Below are 19,486 nucleotides of genomic sequence, written 5' to 3'. Positions count from 1 at the left end.
GGTTGAGATTTCAGAGCACCAGAACACCACCAAAGGACGTCACAATCTCAAAACCTGGGAAAACAGCGGCGCTCTTTGGGGGCGGGGGGCTGGGCGGGGGCTTGTTTGCAGGTTTTGTAGAGCATCTGGCAAAACGGCCTAGATGCTTAAGACTGACCTCCGTTACTCCCTTTACTTAAACCCCACAGTACACGCTGGTCTCGGTAGCAGACACCAACTCCATGGGGCCAGAATGAACAGTTGTTTTAAAACGAGCAGGTGCATCTTTGCAGAACGGTGCTAGCAGCTTCTGCGAGGGTGGGAACGAGCAACTTCTCCTCCATACAAGCACTGGGTTCTGACTAGAATGCAAGCAACACGTTGCCATTGAAAACGCAGTGACGGGTCAGCCAAGGACGCTCTCGGCACAGGAAGAGCCTTGGGCCCTGGCCGGGTCGCGGAGCATCCTCCACAGGCCAAGGTTGCGGTTCCCTTGCATTGGATTTGGGTCGGGGCCCAGACAAGAAGCGTCCAATGAATGCACAACTCAGTGGGACAAGTCTATGTTTCTCTCTCTAAAATCAATCAATCAATCAATAAAAAATACTCTGTTTAAAAGAGCCTTTGGATACACTGTGCTTAATGTGCGGCCCCCGCGCCGCCCTCCGCCCCTCCGGGCGCTGCGAAGGCTGCACGGAGTCCCTCCCCCAGCGCCGGAGCGTTCGGGCTGCGGGCCAGCCAGGGACTCCGCTGGGAGCGGCCGGTTCCCGCAGGGCGCCCCGGGGGCCGGGAAGCGGGATCGCAGCGGCCGAGGATGCGGGCGCCGCCCGGGGACCGTGGGCAGCGGAGGGCGGCTGGGGAGGGGCGGGCCTCGGGAGCCGCCGGGCGGGGACACGGCCGCCCCGAGCGCGTCAGCCGCCGCCCCCGCAGCCCTCCCCGGAGCCGCCAGCCTCCCGCTGACTCAGCAACGCGAGGGAGGGAGGTTTGTCCCTCCGCGGACCCCGTTTCTCCCGGGCCCCAGCCCTCCGCCGCCGCCGAGCCCATTTCCTCTTTCCGGCGCTCGGGGTGCGAGGGCAGGTGGGGACTCCGAGGCCGCGATCGCCGTGCAGCCCGGGCGCTCGCCTGAGGACCCCCCGATCTACGGTTCCCTACCGGGCAGCGCGGGCGCCATGAGCAGCGCGGGTGAGCCCCCCCCCCCCCCCCCCTCCGCGCCCAGCCGGCCGGGGTCCTGCCCCGCTGCTCCGCCGCGTCCCAGGGGCCGGGCGGCGGGCAGGGCTGGGGCTGGGATCGGAGGAGCCAGGGTGCGGGAGTCCCCGATCAGCCCCCTTCTCCCCAGTTTGGGGTGATAATCCCATTGGTCTCCCCGCAGGACTGAACTCGGAGAAGGTGGCCGCTCTGATCCAGAAGCTGAACTCCGACCCGCAGTTCGTCCTGGCCCAGAATGTGGGGACCACCCACGACCTGCTGGACATCTGCCTGAAGAGGGCTACGGTCCAGGCCGCGCAGCACGTGTTCCAGCACGCCGTGGCCCAGGAGGGCAAGCCGGTCACCAACCAGAAGGCCTCAGGTGGGCTCCGAAAGCTGCCCTGGCCGTCCAGACAGGGTCCCTCCCGTTGGAGGAAAATTCGTAGGGGAGCAGAGGCTCGCGTTGAAAGAACTGGTAGGAAGCTCTTGGAGAACAGGTGCAGGGGAAGGCAGGTTCAGGTACAGGACTTGGGGGCTTGTTTTGGTGCTCGTGGCTTGTTAGTCTATTTTATTTGAGCACCGACATGGTAAGTCCATGGCCGTCCGTGTGCATGTAATTCACGATGCTCTGTGAAGGTAAATGCTTGCATATCCATGTCCTGGAGATTATGCTCTTGGTACAAAACAGACGATGCAAGAATGTTCATTTCCCAGGGGACACCCCCAAATTGCCTTGAAGGCCATATGCATGTGTATAAAATGGAAAAGGCACAATAATGTTGGTCGCATCAACGTGTCATCGAATGTTAGTTTTAAATATGCTTCCTGGTCACAACTTGAGCAAATGTTGGCTCAGATAAGATCAATAGAGCAGTTTGTAACAGAGAACTACCCAGTTCTCGTGTCTTACTGATCAGGACTTCTTGTTTTCCTACCTACTGTCTGGCACTACTGTCCGGAGATGAGGAGGACATTCTCGCAGCAGAATTGTACCCAAAGGTCATTACTCTGCAATGAACTCGATTTGTGCTAGTTTTGGATGCTTCCAGAGATCAATGGATTGAATCACATTTTTAAAAGGCAAAAACTTTGAACACAGTATATTCCTGGATATTGTAAATACGCCTTCTAAAGTAAAGATCGCTTAAGTCAGTACAGGAAGTGGCAACATTGTAGAGTTTGTGACTATCCACTTACAGGGCGAATGACAAATGTGATTGTGTAGTTGAGGCATGGCATGAAGTGTGCAGGGCCAGCATCGTGAATGGATTCAAAACATTGCTGTGATCCAGACATACTGGATGTTAGAAAAATGATGTGTTCTGATCGAAAGAGTGGATCTAGTCGTGGCAAAGGCTCTGATGCTAAGATGCATGTGGAGAATATTTTAATTCTCCATGGGAGAAGGGGAATTGATTTATGTTAGCGTTACCTTATATTAAAGCATATACTGTATATTCCAGATTAAAGGGTCGGGTCTTTTTAAAGCTTTTCCCATGTATGGCCAAATTGCCTTCAGATATTTAGTATCTGTTTAGATTGCTATCCAGAGTGTATCATAATGCTATTTCCCCAAATCCTTGCCAATACTGGGCATTATAAATTAAAAAATAATGTTTCCCCATTTATTAGGTGTTTGATAATGAACTTAAAAGATTTTTTGTCACCACTTGTGTCTTTTTGGACATTAAATTACCTGTGATCTCTATCATGTTTCTCATTGGAAATCAGTATTAGAAATCAGTATTTCTGCCCTGACCTGTTTGGCTCAGTGGATGGAGCGTCGTCCTGTGGACTGAAGGGTCCCGGGTTCGATTCCGGTCAAGGGCATGTACCTTGGTTGTAGGCACATCCAGGGGGTGTGCAGGAGGCAGCTGATCGATCTTTCTCTCTCATCGATGTTTCTAACTCTCCATTCCTCTCCCTTCCTCTCTGTAAAAAAATCAATAAAAATATATTTAAAAAAAAAGAAATCAGTGTTTCTAATGTGATTTTCTTAAGTGGTTGGTTATGAATTCTTTATGTGATAGGTAAAGAGATTTTTTTACATGTTAAGATTATTATGCCTTTGCATATGTATAATGCAAATAGTAATTATTATTTTTCTTGTTTTGTTTGAATATTTCTGCTCTTCCTGATTTAGTCTTAAATTGTTCAAGATCTTGTCATGAGTTCATTGTTGGGAAATACAATGTAACCTATGTGAACACTCATCATCATTTCTTGGTTTGCTTTCTTGTTTCAGGGCGATGCTGGATCTTTTCTTGTCTGAACGTTATGAGAATTCCACTCATGAAGAAATTAAATATTGAAGAATTTGAGTTTAGTCAAGCTTACCTCTTTTTCTGGGACAAGGTATAGACCTGATCTTGAAAGATTCTTTTTGTTTTACTCTCAACCTTAGTAGAGACTGTCTCTTCATTTCCTGCTTTTCAAGTTGTAGTCCTACTTCCATTTATAGTTGTGACACCATTTATTCTGATTTCCAAAGTATCCGAAGCTGACTTTTTCAAAGGCAGAACTACTTTTGGTTGGTAGGTGGCTACGTTTTGCATTCCTTCTCTGGGTGGTACTTGACTGAAAACAGTAAATAATTTTATTCAGTATTTTAAATCTTTAAAATGTATATTATGTAAGTGTCCAATAGATGTTTAATGATGGAAGGCTCTAAATATCAGATTTTATTTAAAAATAAAGTAATGCCTTGTTTTGCCTAGAATGTGTACACTCAGCTATAAGAAGAAACTTTAAATATTTTTATGAGCCCAGATACTGATATTTAGTTACCTACTTTGGTTTAAAAATATCTACTGTGTACACCTGAAACTAATACAATGTTATATCAATTATGCTTCAATAAAAAATAAAAAGCACACACACAAAAACCCACCTGAAACGAATGTCAATTATTCAGGAGTGGGCAAGAATAGATTTATAGTACTGATCTTGTGAGTACATGAAACACAGTTAATAAACTACAGTAATAATTATAACCTGCATGTCTTTTTCCATACGGACAACTGTAGACCTACTTTTGCCAACCCCTGTACTCCATTAAAATCTACTGTGTTGGGTCTACAGTAGTTCTAAGACTCTTATTCTGTTGACAATGCAAATAAAAGTATTAGCTATCTTTTCCTTTAATTTTATTTAATTTCTCTACTCTAGGTTGAACGCTGTTACTTCTTCTTAAATTCGTTTGTGGACACAGCACAGAAAGATGAACCTGAGGATGGCAGGCTGGTGCAGTATTTGCTTTCGAATCCTGCAAATGATGGTGGACAATGGGATATGCTTGTCAATATTGTTGGTAAGAGCCTTTCTCTAATGCAGCGGTTCTCAACCTGTGGGTCGAGACCATCGGAAAATACATACAGCATATCAGATATTTACATGACGATTCATAACAGTAGCAAAATTACAGTTATGAAATAGCAACGAAAATAATTTTATGGTTGGGGGTCCCCACAACATGAGGAACTGTAGTAAAGGGTCGCGCATTAGGAAGGTTGAGAACCACGCAATGGAAGTGAAACACAGCATGATTAAGCAAGGTTCTGCAGTTAGGCACAGGCCATTTCTTTGGTGGTTATGTACAGAATAGAATTGGTTTCCCCGAAGGGTGTATAGTTAACTCTAAGAACTTTTATCTCACATGCTCACCTATAAAATAGCTTTTTTTAAATCCTCAACCGAGGATATGTTTTTATTGATTTTTAGAGAGAAAGGGAGAGTGAGAGAAACATCGATTTTTTGCCTCTCATACTCACCTCAACTAACCAGGGATCAAACCACAAACCTGGGTATGTGCCCTGACCGGGAATTGAACCTGCAACCTTTTGGTGTATGAGATGATGCTCCAACCAACTGAACCACCTGGCCAGGGGTGGTAAGGAGATAGGTACTGTGAAGAATGGGTTGGAGAAGAAAAAGTTGTATTAACTAGCACTTTCTGTGAAAAAGCTTATCTCTTGTCCATTGGTGTAGTCAAGAAACACAATGAAACTGCAGCTGTTTGAAAATGTCCTTATTCTAAAAAGGGTTGTCTTGAGAAAACGTCATCATGCTGAGCACTTTACAAAGTACAATAGGTAAGAAGAATAGAATTAATTCTAAGATAGATGGATACATATGGATTTTAAATAACCTATTTAATTTTATGAAGCGTATGATTACTAGGTTTTCTGAATTAGACCAACAAAATATGGCCTAATTTTTGAAGCAATGGCTATTTTTTGCCAGGCTCTCTAATGTTGGAGTGCTAGAGTATATGTTTACCTTATTGAACACTAAAATTTTTTTTTTTTTTTTTTTTAGAAAAATATGGTGTAGTTCCTAAGAAGTGCTTCCCTGAATCTTATACAACAGAGGCAACCAGAAGGATGAATGATATTCTGAACCACAAGGTACAACTTGTAGAGCAGGGTGGTGTTGGATTACTTACCTTAAGCTTCCAACTGATTTTCCAAGGGGATCTCTGGGCGTTTCGGTGTACAGTTGATATACAAGTTGTCTAACCAGTATCTTTCAAAAGCAATGTAGGCACATATTAACTTTAAAAATAATTGAAATTAGGGTGTGTGTTTTTTTCTTTTTAAGAATCTTCCACTTTTATTTCTATTGATCCTAATATTTCCATCTGGGTATGTAGGAAAGAACGTCCCGTGTTTCGTTAATATGGGCCAGAAGCACACTGGGTGCTGTGCCTCTCACTTGGCTCCAGTGGAGGTGGGCTGGACAGCTTTTTGTACCCGTAAAGCAATAAAGAACTGTTTGTGACACTTCCTTAAAGAATAAGCTGAGTTCAGAGGGTTCCCCAAGACATATCAGCGTAGTTTATTCATACACTGACTATTTGATGTAATCACTGAACTGCTTTTTTAAAAAATATATATATATTTTATTGATTTTTTACAGAGAGGAAGGGAGAGGGATAGAGAGTCAGAAACATCGATGAGAGAGAGAAACATCGATCAGCTGCCTCCTGCACACCCCCCACTGGGGATGTGCCCGCAAACAAGGCACATGCCCTTGACCGGAATCGAACCTGGGACCCTTCAGTCCGCAGGCCGACGCTCTATCCACAGAGCCAAACCGGTTACGGCTGAACTGCTTTTTATTGCTTCGTTTATCTTAATAAGTCATTATGTCTTCTCTACATAACCCCTTTCCCAGGGAGGATTCTAAATCCTACAGAGATGCCAGTCAGACATCTTTTTTGAGAACCGGGAGTTGCCAGAATCTGCTGTCCTGACCTATGAGGCTAAATTGGATTTGTCATCCCCGGGAGAAAGCTTACCTTTTAAAATAAACTGTAGATGTGTTTCCCCAATACTAGAAGCAGATTATTTTCCACCCAGGAAACACTGGGGATTCTTAATCCACAGGCTAAAGATCATTAATAGTACAGCACGGGGTTCCATTTCAGATAACAGCAAAATCCACTTCAGCATCGTGGTTAGATTTCAGACTGACTTTACCTTTGGCGTCTCTAAGCATTGAAAACAACAAAAATGAAAACTGTAGTGGGGGTTGGCATAGCCATGGTCATAATGATTGGCAGAGGAGTAGGCAACCAGTAAAGTTCTAAGTAAAAATCTGTGAGAGTGATTTAATGGCATAATCATGAAGTCTCCTGCTTTTTCTAAGGAAAGTAGACTGGTTGGGGGAACTCACGTTTGCTTTTATGAACTTTGCCCTAGGTCTTGGCTGAGATATTCTTCAAAATAGAAATAGCATTGGTCTGTTAGGTTTATTTACAGTTGAATTTGGTAAATATTGTGGTGCTGAGTAACCTTCTGTCATAGATGAGGGAATTCTGTATACGACTACGGAACCTCGTACGCAGTGGAGCAACCAAAGGAGAAATCTCAGCCACACAGGATGCCATGATGGAGGAGGTAATAACCATTATTTGGATTTTTTGTGACCCTTCTAAGGAACCCTCAGAATATTCCCATCTATTAAACTGATTAGGAAGTATAGTCATTGCAATAAATGTTGAATTGAATTGAAATTTACTTAGTTTACAGCTGGAAAAACTGAGGTAAAGACTTTGCAGTTTAGTATGGGACTTGTACGTACTTCCATCTTCTAATTACCAGTTTAGTAGTCTATATAATTCATTCTTTTATTCATTTACTAAATAATGAATACCTTCTCTGAGTTTGACACAGGGAATACAAAGATGAGAAAGACAATCTCTACTCTCAAGGAGCTCAATCTCTTGAGAAAAAGAAACACATGGATCATTATAAATCTTACGCTAGAGACCATTCTAGACAGAAGGAATATCATGAACAAAGGTGGAATTCTCAGAGAATAGTGTAGCTGAAACATAAATTTTGTGAGTGTGATTGGTAGCAAATTAAGCTAGAAAGGCAGAGCTGTGAGGGAATCTTAGGAGTACCAAGACTTTTGACTTTATTCTATAGGAATAAAGATGAGAATAATATATGCATAATAATATATTGATGGTTATATCAGAAAACATTTGGAAAACCTAAAAAGCATTAAACAAATATAAGGTGGTCATCAAGGCAGTTAAGAATATTACTTAAGCCCTGGCCAGTGTGGCTCAGTTGATTATATGTCCTGTGTACCGAAAGGTTGCAGGTTTGCTTCCTGGTCTGGGGCAAATGGTAGGTAAGCATTGATGAACCTCAATGTTTCTCTCTCTCTCCCCCTTCTTCTCTCTCTAACAAATCAATAAGCATATCCTTGGGTGAGGATTAAAAAAAAGGAGAATATTACTTAATACCACCCATAATCCAGATGAATATGCATAAACCTCTGAAATTGCTTTAAGAAAAACATCATTTCCCTTTTCCATCTCGTGGACCCATTACTAGGAATCACTCAACTAACAATTTTCTTTTAATGCAATGGACAACACTGATGTTTTCCTTTGAATTTTAGAGAGGAAGTATAGTGTATTTGAAAACATGGTCTGGAGTCAGACGTCTGAGTTCTGATCTTCTCATTACTTAACAGCCTTGTAACCTGGGTCAGGTTCCTTAAGCTCCCAAATCTCAAGTTTATTCAAATGCATAGCCCATCCTTAACTGTTTCTTACGTATTTGTTGAATGAATGAATGCAGAGATTTCATTTTGCCAAGTACATTTAAATTATCTCATACTTAACTCTTTCTTCACTTCTTAAATGTTCTTATTTAAGAGAGGCATCTGGGTGTAGTAGAAAAAAATAATTAGGTGGACATGAGTTTCAGTTCTGGCTCTATCACTTAATAGCTCTGTGATCTTGGGTAAGTTACTTAATCTGTCTAAAATTCAGTTTGGGACTTAAAATGTATTCTTCATTGAATTTTTGTGGGAATCAAAAAGAAATTATGCGTAAGAATGCAAGCATAATGCCTGGCACATAGCAGTTGTTCAATAAATGTCAGTTCTCTGTCCTTCTTGCTTGGATTGATTTCCCTTGTTGAAGCTATATCTCTGCATAACTTGCTTTCATTCATGATTATAGTAAGATGGTGGGGTATGGTAAGGATGACATTTCTATAAACAGTTATAGAAAAGGACCCAGACAATACTTGTTGCAGATCATAAACATCCTGTTGGCTTTTGATGTTTGCTTTAATGATCTTTTAAAGAATATATCTAAGGTCCACTCCTGACTATGGGATTGGCTAATAAGAATTAGGGCAGATATGTTTCACATAGCTTTCTTCCTCTACTTCTACCTTGGAAAAATAGTAAGACCTTATCATACCAAATCCAGAGTATAGATGCTTTTAGGATTATTTACTTAATGATTCTGCCTAAACTGTTGACTACAGAATTCTGTAGGGTAGATTTTTAGATTTTACAATCTTCAAATGACTCCTTTTTATTGAACTTGACTCTTCGGTAATGAGGGGTGTAGCTATGCTTTTAAAGCCACTGATTAGTACCTATGATACGCCTAGCCTTGTAGGCGTATCAAAATGATGATTAACAGTCATGAAGCCCGGAAAGCTTTGAATGAAAGGGGTTTATGCTTAAGGCATTCTTTCTGAGGGAAGACAAGTATAGGTTGCTTGGTGAGGTGACAGACAAGTCAGATCTGTTTTAGAAACATGTTGTCACCTCTATTGCAGTGTTTTCTCAGTGCATCTACTCGTTCTTAGCCTCCAGATCCCCTTCGGATTATTAATGTATTCTCTGCAAAAACTCTGTTAAAAACAAAACATAAAACAAAGACTAGAAAGAATATTTGTCAGTGCCATGAAAAGAGACAAGAAGCCATTATTATTTGCTTAGGAGATTCTATAGCAGTGGCTCTCAGCTCTTAACATTATATAGTCCTAGACTTGCTCTAGACCTACAAAATTTATTTTCCTGAGAAAATCCTAGTTATCTATATTTTTATTTTTTATTTTAAAGATGTCTCTGATTGAAAAATTTTTTTAATATAAAAAGGCAAGTAGCCCTAGCCGATTTGGCTCGGTGAATAGAGCAGGGGTCCTCAAACTTTTTAAACAGGGGGCCAGTTCACTGTCCCTCAGACCGTTGGAGGGCCGGACTATAGTTTAAAAAAAAAACTATGAACAAATTCCTATGCACACTGCACATATCTTATTTTGAAGTAAAAAAACAAAACGGGAACAAATACAATATTTGTATTTGCATGTGGCCCACGGGCTGTAGTTTGAGGACCCCTGGGATAGAGTGTCGGCCTGCAGACCAAAGGGTCCCAGGTTCGATTCCGATCAAGGGCATGTACCTCCATTGCACGCTCCTCCTGGGCCCAGGCCCTGGTTGGGGTCAAGGCTCCTGCAGGACGCAACCAATTGATGTGTTTCTTTCACATCAATGTTTCTCTTTGTCTTTCCCTCTCTATTCCACTCTAAAACATCAGTGGAAAAATATCCTCAGGTGAAAAGTCCGTTTCCCACACTGTTCTCCATCCACACCCCAAATCAGTTATGTTGGCTTGTAATTGTGTTAGCAGTTATTTATCCTTCCAGAGACGGTCTCTTCAAAGGTTACCGTGAAGAGGAGGAGCATTGCCTTTAAAGTGCCTGATCCCAAGGCCCAGTCCAGTTGGAATTGGGTTTCAAGCATAGGAACAGTCCTTGAGCTCAGGAAAAAGAATGAACTAGCAACGTAATAGTGATGACAGTGCAGATAGCTGAAGCCTTAGGAGTGGTTGAATCCCCTGAGGGAGAATAGAAGGATAGAACAAGCCTGAACAAAGAATTCTGAAAAATACGTATTTTCATAAAACATCTCTTTCTATAAAAGCCAAGTGCCAGAACTATGTTCTGGTACAGTGTCAGGTGCTGCAGACAGGCCCATAGGTCTGAAGACTGAAAAAGGCTGCTGGGTTTCCTGAATAGGCTGTTTGTAGAATAGTGTCAGTGGAATGGAGAAGGGTAGGAGTTAGATGGAGAGGAGGGCGTCATGTCAAGAAACGGAAGATAGTCTTGAGGAGGTTGATAGTGGAGAGAAGGAAAAAATTGATACTGATTAATTTCAGAAGTGTTTATTGAGAATCTACTAAGTGTTAAGCATGTTATTATTTGCAGATGACCTGTTATATATAATATAGAAAGCCCTAGCAACTCAATTGAAAAACTGAAAACTAACAAATGAATTCAATAAAATTGCAGGATACAAAATCCATGTACAAAAATCTGTTGCATTTCTATACACCATTAATAAACTATCAGAAAGGGAAATTAAGTAAACAATACCATTTACAATTGCATCAAAAAGAATAAAATACCTAGGAATAAATTTAACCAAGGAAATGAAAGACCTGTTTATTGAAAACTAAAAGATGTTAATGAAAGATATTGAAGAAGACACAATAAATGGAAAGATATCTCATGCTCACGGATTGGAAGAATTATTATTGTTTAAATGTCTATATTGCCCAAAATAATATGCATATTCAATGAAATTCCTATAAAAATTCCAATTGCATTTTTCACAGTAATAGAACAAACTCCTAAAATTTATATGGAACCATAAAAGACCCCGAATAGCCTGAAAAAGAAGAAAGCTGGAAGTATTACCCTCCCTGATTTCAAATTGTATTGCAAAACTGTGGTAATTAAAATAAGGTGGTTTGGCATAAAAGCGGACACATAAATCAATAAAATAGAATAGAGAGCCCAGAAATAAATCTACATATGTACGGTTAATTTACCACAAAGGAACCAAGAATATACAATGGGGAAAGGGCAGTGTTTCATAAACAGTGTTGACAACATTGGACAGCCACATGCAAAAGAATGTGACTATTTCATACCCTATACAAAAATTAACTCAAAATGGATTAAAGCTGGAAACTAAGGCCTGAAACCATAAACTCCTGGAAGAAAACATAGGCATTAAGCTCCTTGAGATAGGCCTTGGTGATCAATTTTTAATCTGACACCAAAAGCAAAAGCAGAATATAGTGGAACCACATACAATTAAAAAGCTCTGCACAGCAAAGGAAACCATCAACAGACTAAAAAACTAGCTTACTGAATGGGAGAAAATATTTGCAAATCATATATTCAATAAGGGCCTAATACCCAAAATATGTAAAGAACTCATACAATTTAATAGCAAAACAAAAATAAAACCAATCTGATTTAAAAATGGGCTGAAGATCTGAATAAACATTTTTCCAAAGAAGACATACATAGGGCCAACAGGTACATGAAAAGATGTTCAATATCATTAATCGTCAGGGAAATACAAATCAAAACCACAATGAGGTATCACTTCACACCTGTTGTAATAGCCAGAAAGACTAGAAATACTGGTAACAAGTGTTGACAAGGAAGTGGAGAAACAGGAGCCCTTATGCACTGTTGGTGGGAATGTAAATTGATACAGCCACGATGGAGGATACTGGAGGGTCCGCAGATTTTAAAAATAGAACTACTATATGATCCAGCAGTTCCACTTCTGGGTATTTGCCTAAAGAAAACAAACATACTTCAAAAAGATAGCTACATTCCCATGTTCATTGCAGCATGCGTTTACAATAGCCAAGATATGGAAACAACCTACCTGTCCATCAATGGATGCATGGATGAAGATGTGTGTATTATACTGTATATGTGTGTATATGTATACTCTCGGTGGAATATTATTTGGCCACAAGAAAAGAAAGAAGTCTTGCCATTTGTGACAACATGGGTGCATCTTGAAGGCATTATGCTAGGTGAAATAAGACAGAGAAAGACAAATACCAAAATGATCTCTCTTATATGTGGAATCTATATATATTTTTAAAACTCAAGCTCATAGATACAGAGAACAGGTTGCTAGAGGTGTGGGTTTGGTGGGTGGGAGAAATGGGTGAATTATTTTGGTGATTTTTGTTTGTGTTGTTTTTTTTTAGTTTAAATAAATTTGAATATAAAGCAAAACAAATGAGCAATGGATACAGCCAAGTGACAATAAAAAAATTAAAGGGCAAAACAAGAAGCTTATTTATAGAGAAGTATAATAAAGTTTGGGGAAGGGGTTAGGAGAATAAAGAGGGATGTTAAAAGGCCTTTCTGAGAATAAATCTAAGCTGATACATAAGTAATGAAAAGAATTCAGCTACCAAAGATCGGACGCAGCATACCAGACAGAGCGGAGAATAACTGCAAAAGCCGATACTGGGAGAAAGCTTGGTCTTTCTGAGCAACGGAAAGGAGGCACTGGGACTCGAGCCTGGAAAGAATGTGCTAGTGGCTGAAATAGATCTTGTAGCAGGCATCCTCAAACTGCGGCCCGCGGGCCACATGCGGCCCGCGGAAAACATTTATCCTGCCCGCCGGGTGTTTTTGCCACCGCTGCTTGTCCTGCTTAGCAGCCGACTCGTCCCGGGCCCGCAGTGCGCCTGTGTGCAATGTCTGAGGGACAGTGAACTGGCCCCCTGTTTAAAAAGTTTGAGGACCTCTGTTAGAGGAAGTAAGAATCGATATGGGCTTATAGGCCATGATAAGGAGTTGGGGTAACCATTGGGGGGTGGGTCACACTGAGGAGTGTTGTGGCTTAATTTTTGTTTTTAAAAAATTCCCTTTGGTGCTTTGAGAATGGATTGTAAAACAAGAGGAGAGGAAGTGGGGAGACCAGTTAGGAGGCTCTTACGGTTGTGTACATGAGAGATTATAGTGGTTTGGACCAGGTTGATGTAGGGACAAGGGAAAGGAAAGAACTGGTGATATTATGGTATCTTTTTTTTTTTTATTTTTTTTAATTTTTTTAATTTTTTTATTTTTTTTTAGTTCTAACCCTACTTTATTTATTTATTTTTTTCCCCCCATAACTCCCCTCCTCCCAGTTCCCGCCCCACCCTCCGCCCTCACTCCCCACCCACTGTCCTCATCCATAGGTGCACGATTTTTGTCCAGTCTCTTCCCGCATCTCCCACACCCCTTTCCCCCCTAGGAATAGTCAGTCCATTCCCTTTCTATGTCCCTGATTCTATTATAATCAACAGTTCATTCTGTTCATCAGATTATTTATTCACCTGATTCTTAGATTCACTTGTTGATAGATGCATATTTGTTGTTCATGATTTGTATCTTTACCTTTCTCTTCCTCTTCCTCTTCTTAAAGGATACCTTTCAGCATTTCATATAATCCTGGTTTGGTGGTGATGAACTCCTTTAGCTTTTCCTTATCTGTGAAGCTCTTTATCTGACCTTCAATTCTGAATGATAGCTTTGCTGGATAAAGTAATCTTGGTTGTAGGTTCTTGGTATTCATCACTTTGAATATTTCTTGCCACTCCCTTCTGGCCTGCAAAGTTTCTGTTGAGAAATCAGCTGACAGTCGTATGGGTATTCCCTTGTAGGTAACTGAGTTTCTTTCTCTTGCTGTTTTTAAGATTCTCTCTTTATCTTTTGCTCTTGGCATTTTAATGATGATGTGTCTTGGTGTGGTCCTCTTTGGATTCCTTTTGTTTGGGGTTCTCCGCGCTTCTTGGACCTGTAAGTCCATTTCTTTCACCAGGTGGGGGAAGTTTTCTGTCATTATTTCTTCAAATAGGTTTTCAATATCTTGCTCTCTCTCATCTTCTGGCACCCCTATAATTCTGATGTTGGTACGCTTGAAGCTGTCCCAGAGGCTCCTTACACTATCCTCACATTTTTGGATTCTTTTTTCATTCCGCCCCTCCGGTTGGGTGTTTTTTGCTTCCTCGCATTTCAAATCATTGACTTGATTCTTGCGCTCCTCTGGTCTGCTGTCGGGAGTCTGTATAATATTCTTTATTTCAGTCCGTGTATGCTTAATTTCTAGTTGGTTCCCCATCATAACATCGAGGGTCTCATTAGTTTTCTTGTAGATCTCATTAAGTTTATCAGCGGCTTCTAAACAGTTCTTGAGAGACCTTAAAAGTGTGGTTCTGAACTCTATATCTTCCATTGACAATTTTGTCCTGTTTCTTTGTCTTCGCATTTTGTTATGCTTCCTTGGTGCACCCCCTAGTGGTCTTTGTGCGCAGTCTTGTAGTTAAGCCTTGATTGTTGTAGCTAATTCCAGGGAGGGTTTGACCTCCAGGCCAAGTGGCTATGAGAATCAGCTGTGTCAGCAGTGAGAGAACTTCTGTCCTCTAGGGAGGTGCTAATCTGGCGTTTGCCTGAGGCTATCCGGCAAAAGCCTCTGTGCAGGGCTTGGGCGGGGCGGGTCGCAGAGGATCAACAGGGTGGGCCGGAGAGAGCAGTTATGGCGGCTCTCAGTCCTGTCCCCAGGGGCTCTGCCTCTCTGAGTCCCAGCACCCGCTGCAAAGCTTGGAGAGAAAGCTGCACTCGCTCTGACCGAAGCCAGACAGTCCCGCTGCTCCCGTTTGAGTCTGGGTCCCTAAAGACTCGCCCGGATCTGGAGCTCAGAGTCTGCGACTCCCTCCCGATTGAAAACGCCAACCGCGCACTCCGCACCTCAGAATTTGACTTCAGCACTGCGCCTCCTCTGAGTGTCCGTATGCGTTTCTCTTTCCTCCTAGTTGTAGGACTTCCACTCAGCCGGCGTTCCTGTGGTTCTGGGTGATGTCCCTTCTGTTTTTTGGTTTCACTTTTGAAGTAGTTGTTCAAAGCAGCAAACTCCGGTGTTAACCTATGCCGCCATCTTGGTTCTCCTCTCGATATTATGGTATCTTGAAGTAGGGGGCTTGCAGCTATGAGAGAAGGCGTTGGGCGGTTGGGGCTGTGTGAGGGAACCAGTGTGTGGAAAGGGATATGTAAATGAGAGAGCTAATTGAAGAAGCAAGGCCTTGGAGGAAGGAAAGAATAGATGTGGTCTAAACTAGTGCTCTCAAACTTTAATGTGTGTATGAATACCCCGGAGATCTTGTTAAAATGCAGATTCAGTAGGTCTAGACACCAAATTTCGATTTCTTTGATTCAAAAACCACTCAACAAAAAACCAAAAAAACACTCTAGAAGTGGTTTCAAGACCATCATTTGACTATTATAATCTATGTGGAGCTCCCCACATGCGCTCATTTCCTTTAACATTACATACTTTTTAAATGTACCTTTTTATGTGTTTTCTTAGCCTGAAAATATATATAATGCCTCCAGAAAGTATCTCCCTGCCTGCTTTTGCAGGCCAGGCTGTGTGGGTTTTTATTTATTTTAAAAACAGATCCCCACCAGAAAGCGGTAGAGAGCTATCTTCCCTTCTTTCCTCTTTCTCTGTGGTCACCAAGGTCCCTAGTCCTTCCCTCTTAGAACTAGCTCATTTACCAGCAGCACTGAACTTTCTTCAAAGTTCAACTATTTTCTGTAACCACTTATATGTACTTGTGGCCATTCTACTCTGATCAATAGGTCATTTTACCTTTGAGCCTAGTTTGTCCATCAATAAAACTAAAAAGTTAGAGTCCTTAATAACTTACTAAGGACAGCGTAACTATGCATATTTCCAGTAGGCGTAGCTAATGCTTCTCCAGTGCTTTAGACCTTACTGTAATTCAATATTGTGTCTGCCGGTATCAGCGGTTCTCAACCTGTGGGTCGCGACCCCTGACAATACATCCTGCATATCAGATATTTACATTATGATTCATAACAGTAACAAAATTACAGTTATGAAGTAGCAACGAAAATAATTTTATGGTTGGGGGTCACCACAACATGAGGACCTGTATTAAAGGGTCGCGGCATTAGGAAGGTTGAGAGCCACTGCTAGCTGGCTTTAAACTCTCGCCCTCCTACGTATTTATGACTGGTTGTCAACTGTTCTATCCTGCCTTCCTCCTCTCACTCAATGTCTGTCTGCTAGTTACCATGGGGATGGAAATTAACTCAGTCCCACGTCATTTGTCTTTAAACTGGGAGCCACAATTTTTTCCCTGTGTGTCATGTCTCATGCTTTCTGTGTCCTTTTCCTTTTTCCTGTTTCCCATCCTGCTTCTGTTATTCACAGTCTTCAGTTCTGTATAATGACTTGTGTTCAGTGTCCGGTGTCTTTTTTGTCCTGAATGCCAAGTGCATCTTTATGAGAAGCGGGTGACACTCCCGAGTTGCCCACCAGAGAGCACACTTGGATATGCAGAGCTCACTGCCGGTTTGGTGCCTTTAGGAACAGGGAATGTTATTTTAGAACAGCAGAGTCTCTTATCAAGAAAATACAGTATCAGGGACCCTGGAGATTATTTAAAATTAGAGCTTGTTTAATTAACTCTTGTTAATTGGCTTGGAGCCAGATATTCCTTCCAGCGTGTTACAAACTGACTTGAATGGGAATGGCTCTAGATATAAAACAATGCAGCATGTCTGAAATCACAGTTTTACTGAAATCCAGGAGAAAGGGATGCTATCCTTATTCTCATTCATTCCTTATATGGACCTTTGATAAAAGTTCACATTTATAAAACATATGCAATAAGGTATAAGAATTTATCCTGCAAAAGGATTCAATATAGAATTCTACTGTATTTTGGGGGGAGAAGGAGGAAATGATTGAACACTTTTTACTTTAGATAGGGAGTCAAGTGCACAATAAGGTACTATGTAAATTAGAGTGTAAAACATTCATATTTATATTTAGGATGTATTTCAGAGCACACAGAAATTCACTTTGTTGTCTTAGTCTTTTTTTAAAAAATATATTTTATTGATTTTCCACAGAGAGGAAGAGAGAGGGATAGAGAGTTAGAAACATTGATCAGCTGCCTTCTGCACACTCCCCATGGGTATGTGGCCGCAACCAAGGCACATGCCCCTGACCGGAATTGAACCCGGGACCCCTGAGTCTGCAGGCCAACGCTCCATTTACTGAGCCAAACCGGTCAGGGCTGTTGTCTTAATCTTCATTGGGCTGGACTGACCTGGAAAAAGAATTGATCACAATCCCACAGATGTTCGTACACATGTGACAACAATTACTAGTTGAAAGTACATATCATTTAAGTCTGTAAAACTTTCCTCATCTCATTGTCATTGTCTTGACCACAGTTACCAGTGGCAATGTCCTCAGGATAAAGTTGCCATTTGCCATAAATGCCATTTGGCCTTGATGCTGTGCAAATACAAAATGACTCTCTGGTCCATGTGAATCCCAGCACTCATTAATCCATGGCTAGAGTAGCTCGATTGCAGTTGCTAATGTGATGCCCTGCTGCTTCCTTTTTGTGGTGGCAACCAACCTGGGAATGATACCACATTAAAAGGGAGATGCTCTAAGGTGGTTCAGGCTCATTAACCACACAGTAAATCCTAGCAAAGGAAGTTGCTGTCTTGGAAAACAGAGCATAACAAATGAAAGGCAAGCATAACTTCTTCTGTAGCTTAATCTGTCTCTTTTAAAAGACAGTAGAAGCAGGTTCTGTCTTCCATAATAACACATGGATTAAGAGTCTCTTTATCCTTAATTATAGGTCTAATGTCATTGGCAGACCTAGCCCTTGTTTTCTAGCTTTGGTTCGGAGAATAAATTTGAACCGTGGTATCAGTTTCCAATGTGTCCCAAGGTTTTTTGAGGCCTAGCATGCTCTGGGGGTGATGAAGAGAAATAGCTACACTGCGGTTTCAGCGGTTGATGATGACATGTGGATGCAGACTAAGAATTGGGGAATCTTGGGTGTACATTCTCTAATGGGTAAGGAAGCCAGGTAGGGACTGGGTATCTAATGAATTTCCCTGGAAGTCAATCTGGAGAAGTCCTGACTGTCTAACTCCTCAAGAATGGCTAAGGAGCACCAAAAACTAAGTTCCTTAAATGGTGTGCTGAGAGTGGGGGTTAAGAAAGCAGGCAGGCATAGATGATTCTCTTTAGAACAGAGGTGGGAGCGGACATCTCTGAAGGGAGAGGGAAGTGAGGGAAGAGCGTTCTCCAGGGCGGAGGTCCAAGGAGAGGTGTGTTTCTTACAGGCTATAGCTCTGTTTTGTTCTCTCAGCCTTCCCTTCGCCTGCTTTTAGAGTGCCTTTATGATTTGGCTCAGGTGACCCTCTGTGATCCTCTTGCCCTGGTTGAGACCATAGGGATAGAAATAGCCCATAGAATTAGGAGGACATTATTTAAGAGGTAAAGTAGCTCCACCGCTCCAAGAATGACTCCACCATGCGTAGGATTGGCCACCCTAATCTTACCTGTACTTGGTACACCTCATTTTGAAGTTTAAAAAAACTAGTTAGGCAATCACTCCATCCAATACAGAATTTGCCAATGTATAAGATTCTAATCTATGAGATGTGAAAATAACAATATTTTGGGAGCCATTGTTCTTCCTTTAACTAGAGGAAAAAGAAGGATGTGTCCTTAATTATAAATGGAATTGATAGGTGATAATCTACTGTAATCAGCTTGTGGCAGGTGTGAATCCGTGGTCTATCAGTCAGAAATGGACTGGAGCTGGCATGTATGACCTAGTGCTGGATGTTGGAGTCTAGGGAAACATTGCCTATACATGTGAGTAAGGCCTCGTCATCAGAGTGTTTTTAAAGAGAGCAGAAGCGCAGTTTGGATTCCTAAATTCAAATTTCACACCAGCCACTGGAGAAGAACTTTGGATTTAAGAAAAGTGTTTTCAATGTGGTTCTTCTAGGATTCAGTGGGATATTCTAAGACCCAGATCCTGTCACTAGTAGATTAAGGCCAATGAGGGAGACATTAGAGAAACGTAAATGGCACTGTGGAATGTTACATTTTTATGCCAGAAGTATTTAGCAAAGGGGGCAGTTAATGTGAGCTGGAATAACTGGTGGAAACTTTCTGGAGGAGGGGCATCTTGCACTGAGCTTTAAAGCATGGGACTAGTATTGGGGTCTGAGGAACACAGGAGACAGAATTACGAAGGTGACAGTGAGCTGAGTGCATTGAACAGGCAGTAAAGATAGACACAGATAAGCCTGGCGGGAGTTCAGAGTCCAGGATGGGA

The 19,486-nt window shown here is 41.8% G+C and overlaps 1 protein-coding gene across 3 annotated transcripts in view; it reads left to right on the top strand.

The window, feature by feature from the left end:
* Positions 1-832: 832 nt before the first annotated feature.
* The window catches only part of BLMH (bleomycin hydrolase), a 42,408-nt gene continuing 23,754 nt past the window's right edge, over positions 833-19,486 (top strand). For 2 of the 3 annotated variants that reach the window (XR_004972894.1, XM_036340869.1), the window contains exons 1-6: positions 833-1,161; positions 1,349-1,546; positions 3,410-3,519; positions 4,333-4,474; positions 5,482-5,570; positions 6,972-7,064. Coding sequence is in view for 2 of the 3 variants with exons in the window: in XM_036340869.1 (XP_036196762.1) it covers positions 1,149-1,161; positions 1,349-1,546; positions 3,410-3,519; positions 4,333-4,474; positions 5,482-5,570; positions 6,972-7,064 (645 nt within the window). In the remaining variant the exon portion in view is untranslated. The remainder of the gene's footprint in view (positions 1,162-1,348; positions 1,547-3,409; positions 3,520-4,332; positions 4,475-5,481; positions 5,571-6,971; positions 7,065-19,486) is intronic. The other variant, XM_036340868.1, reaches the window with a different exon arrangement.

Source organism: Myotis myotis, unplaced genomic scaffold, assembly GCF_014108235.1.
Source record: "Myotis myotis isolate mMyoMyo1 unplaced genomic scaffold, mMyoMyo1.p scaffold_m19_p_17, whole genome shotgun sequence".
Taxonomy (NCBI): Eukaryota; Metazoa; Chordata; class Mammalia; order Chiroptera; family Vespertilionidae; genus Myotis; species Myotis myotis.
This window is presented reverse-complemented; position numbering and strand designations above follow the sequence as displayed.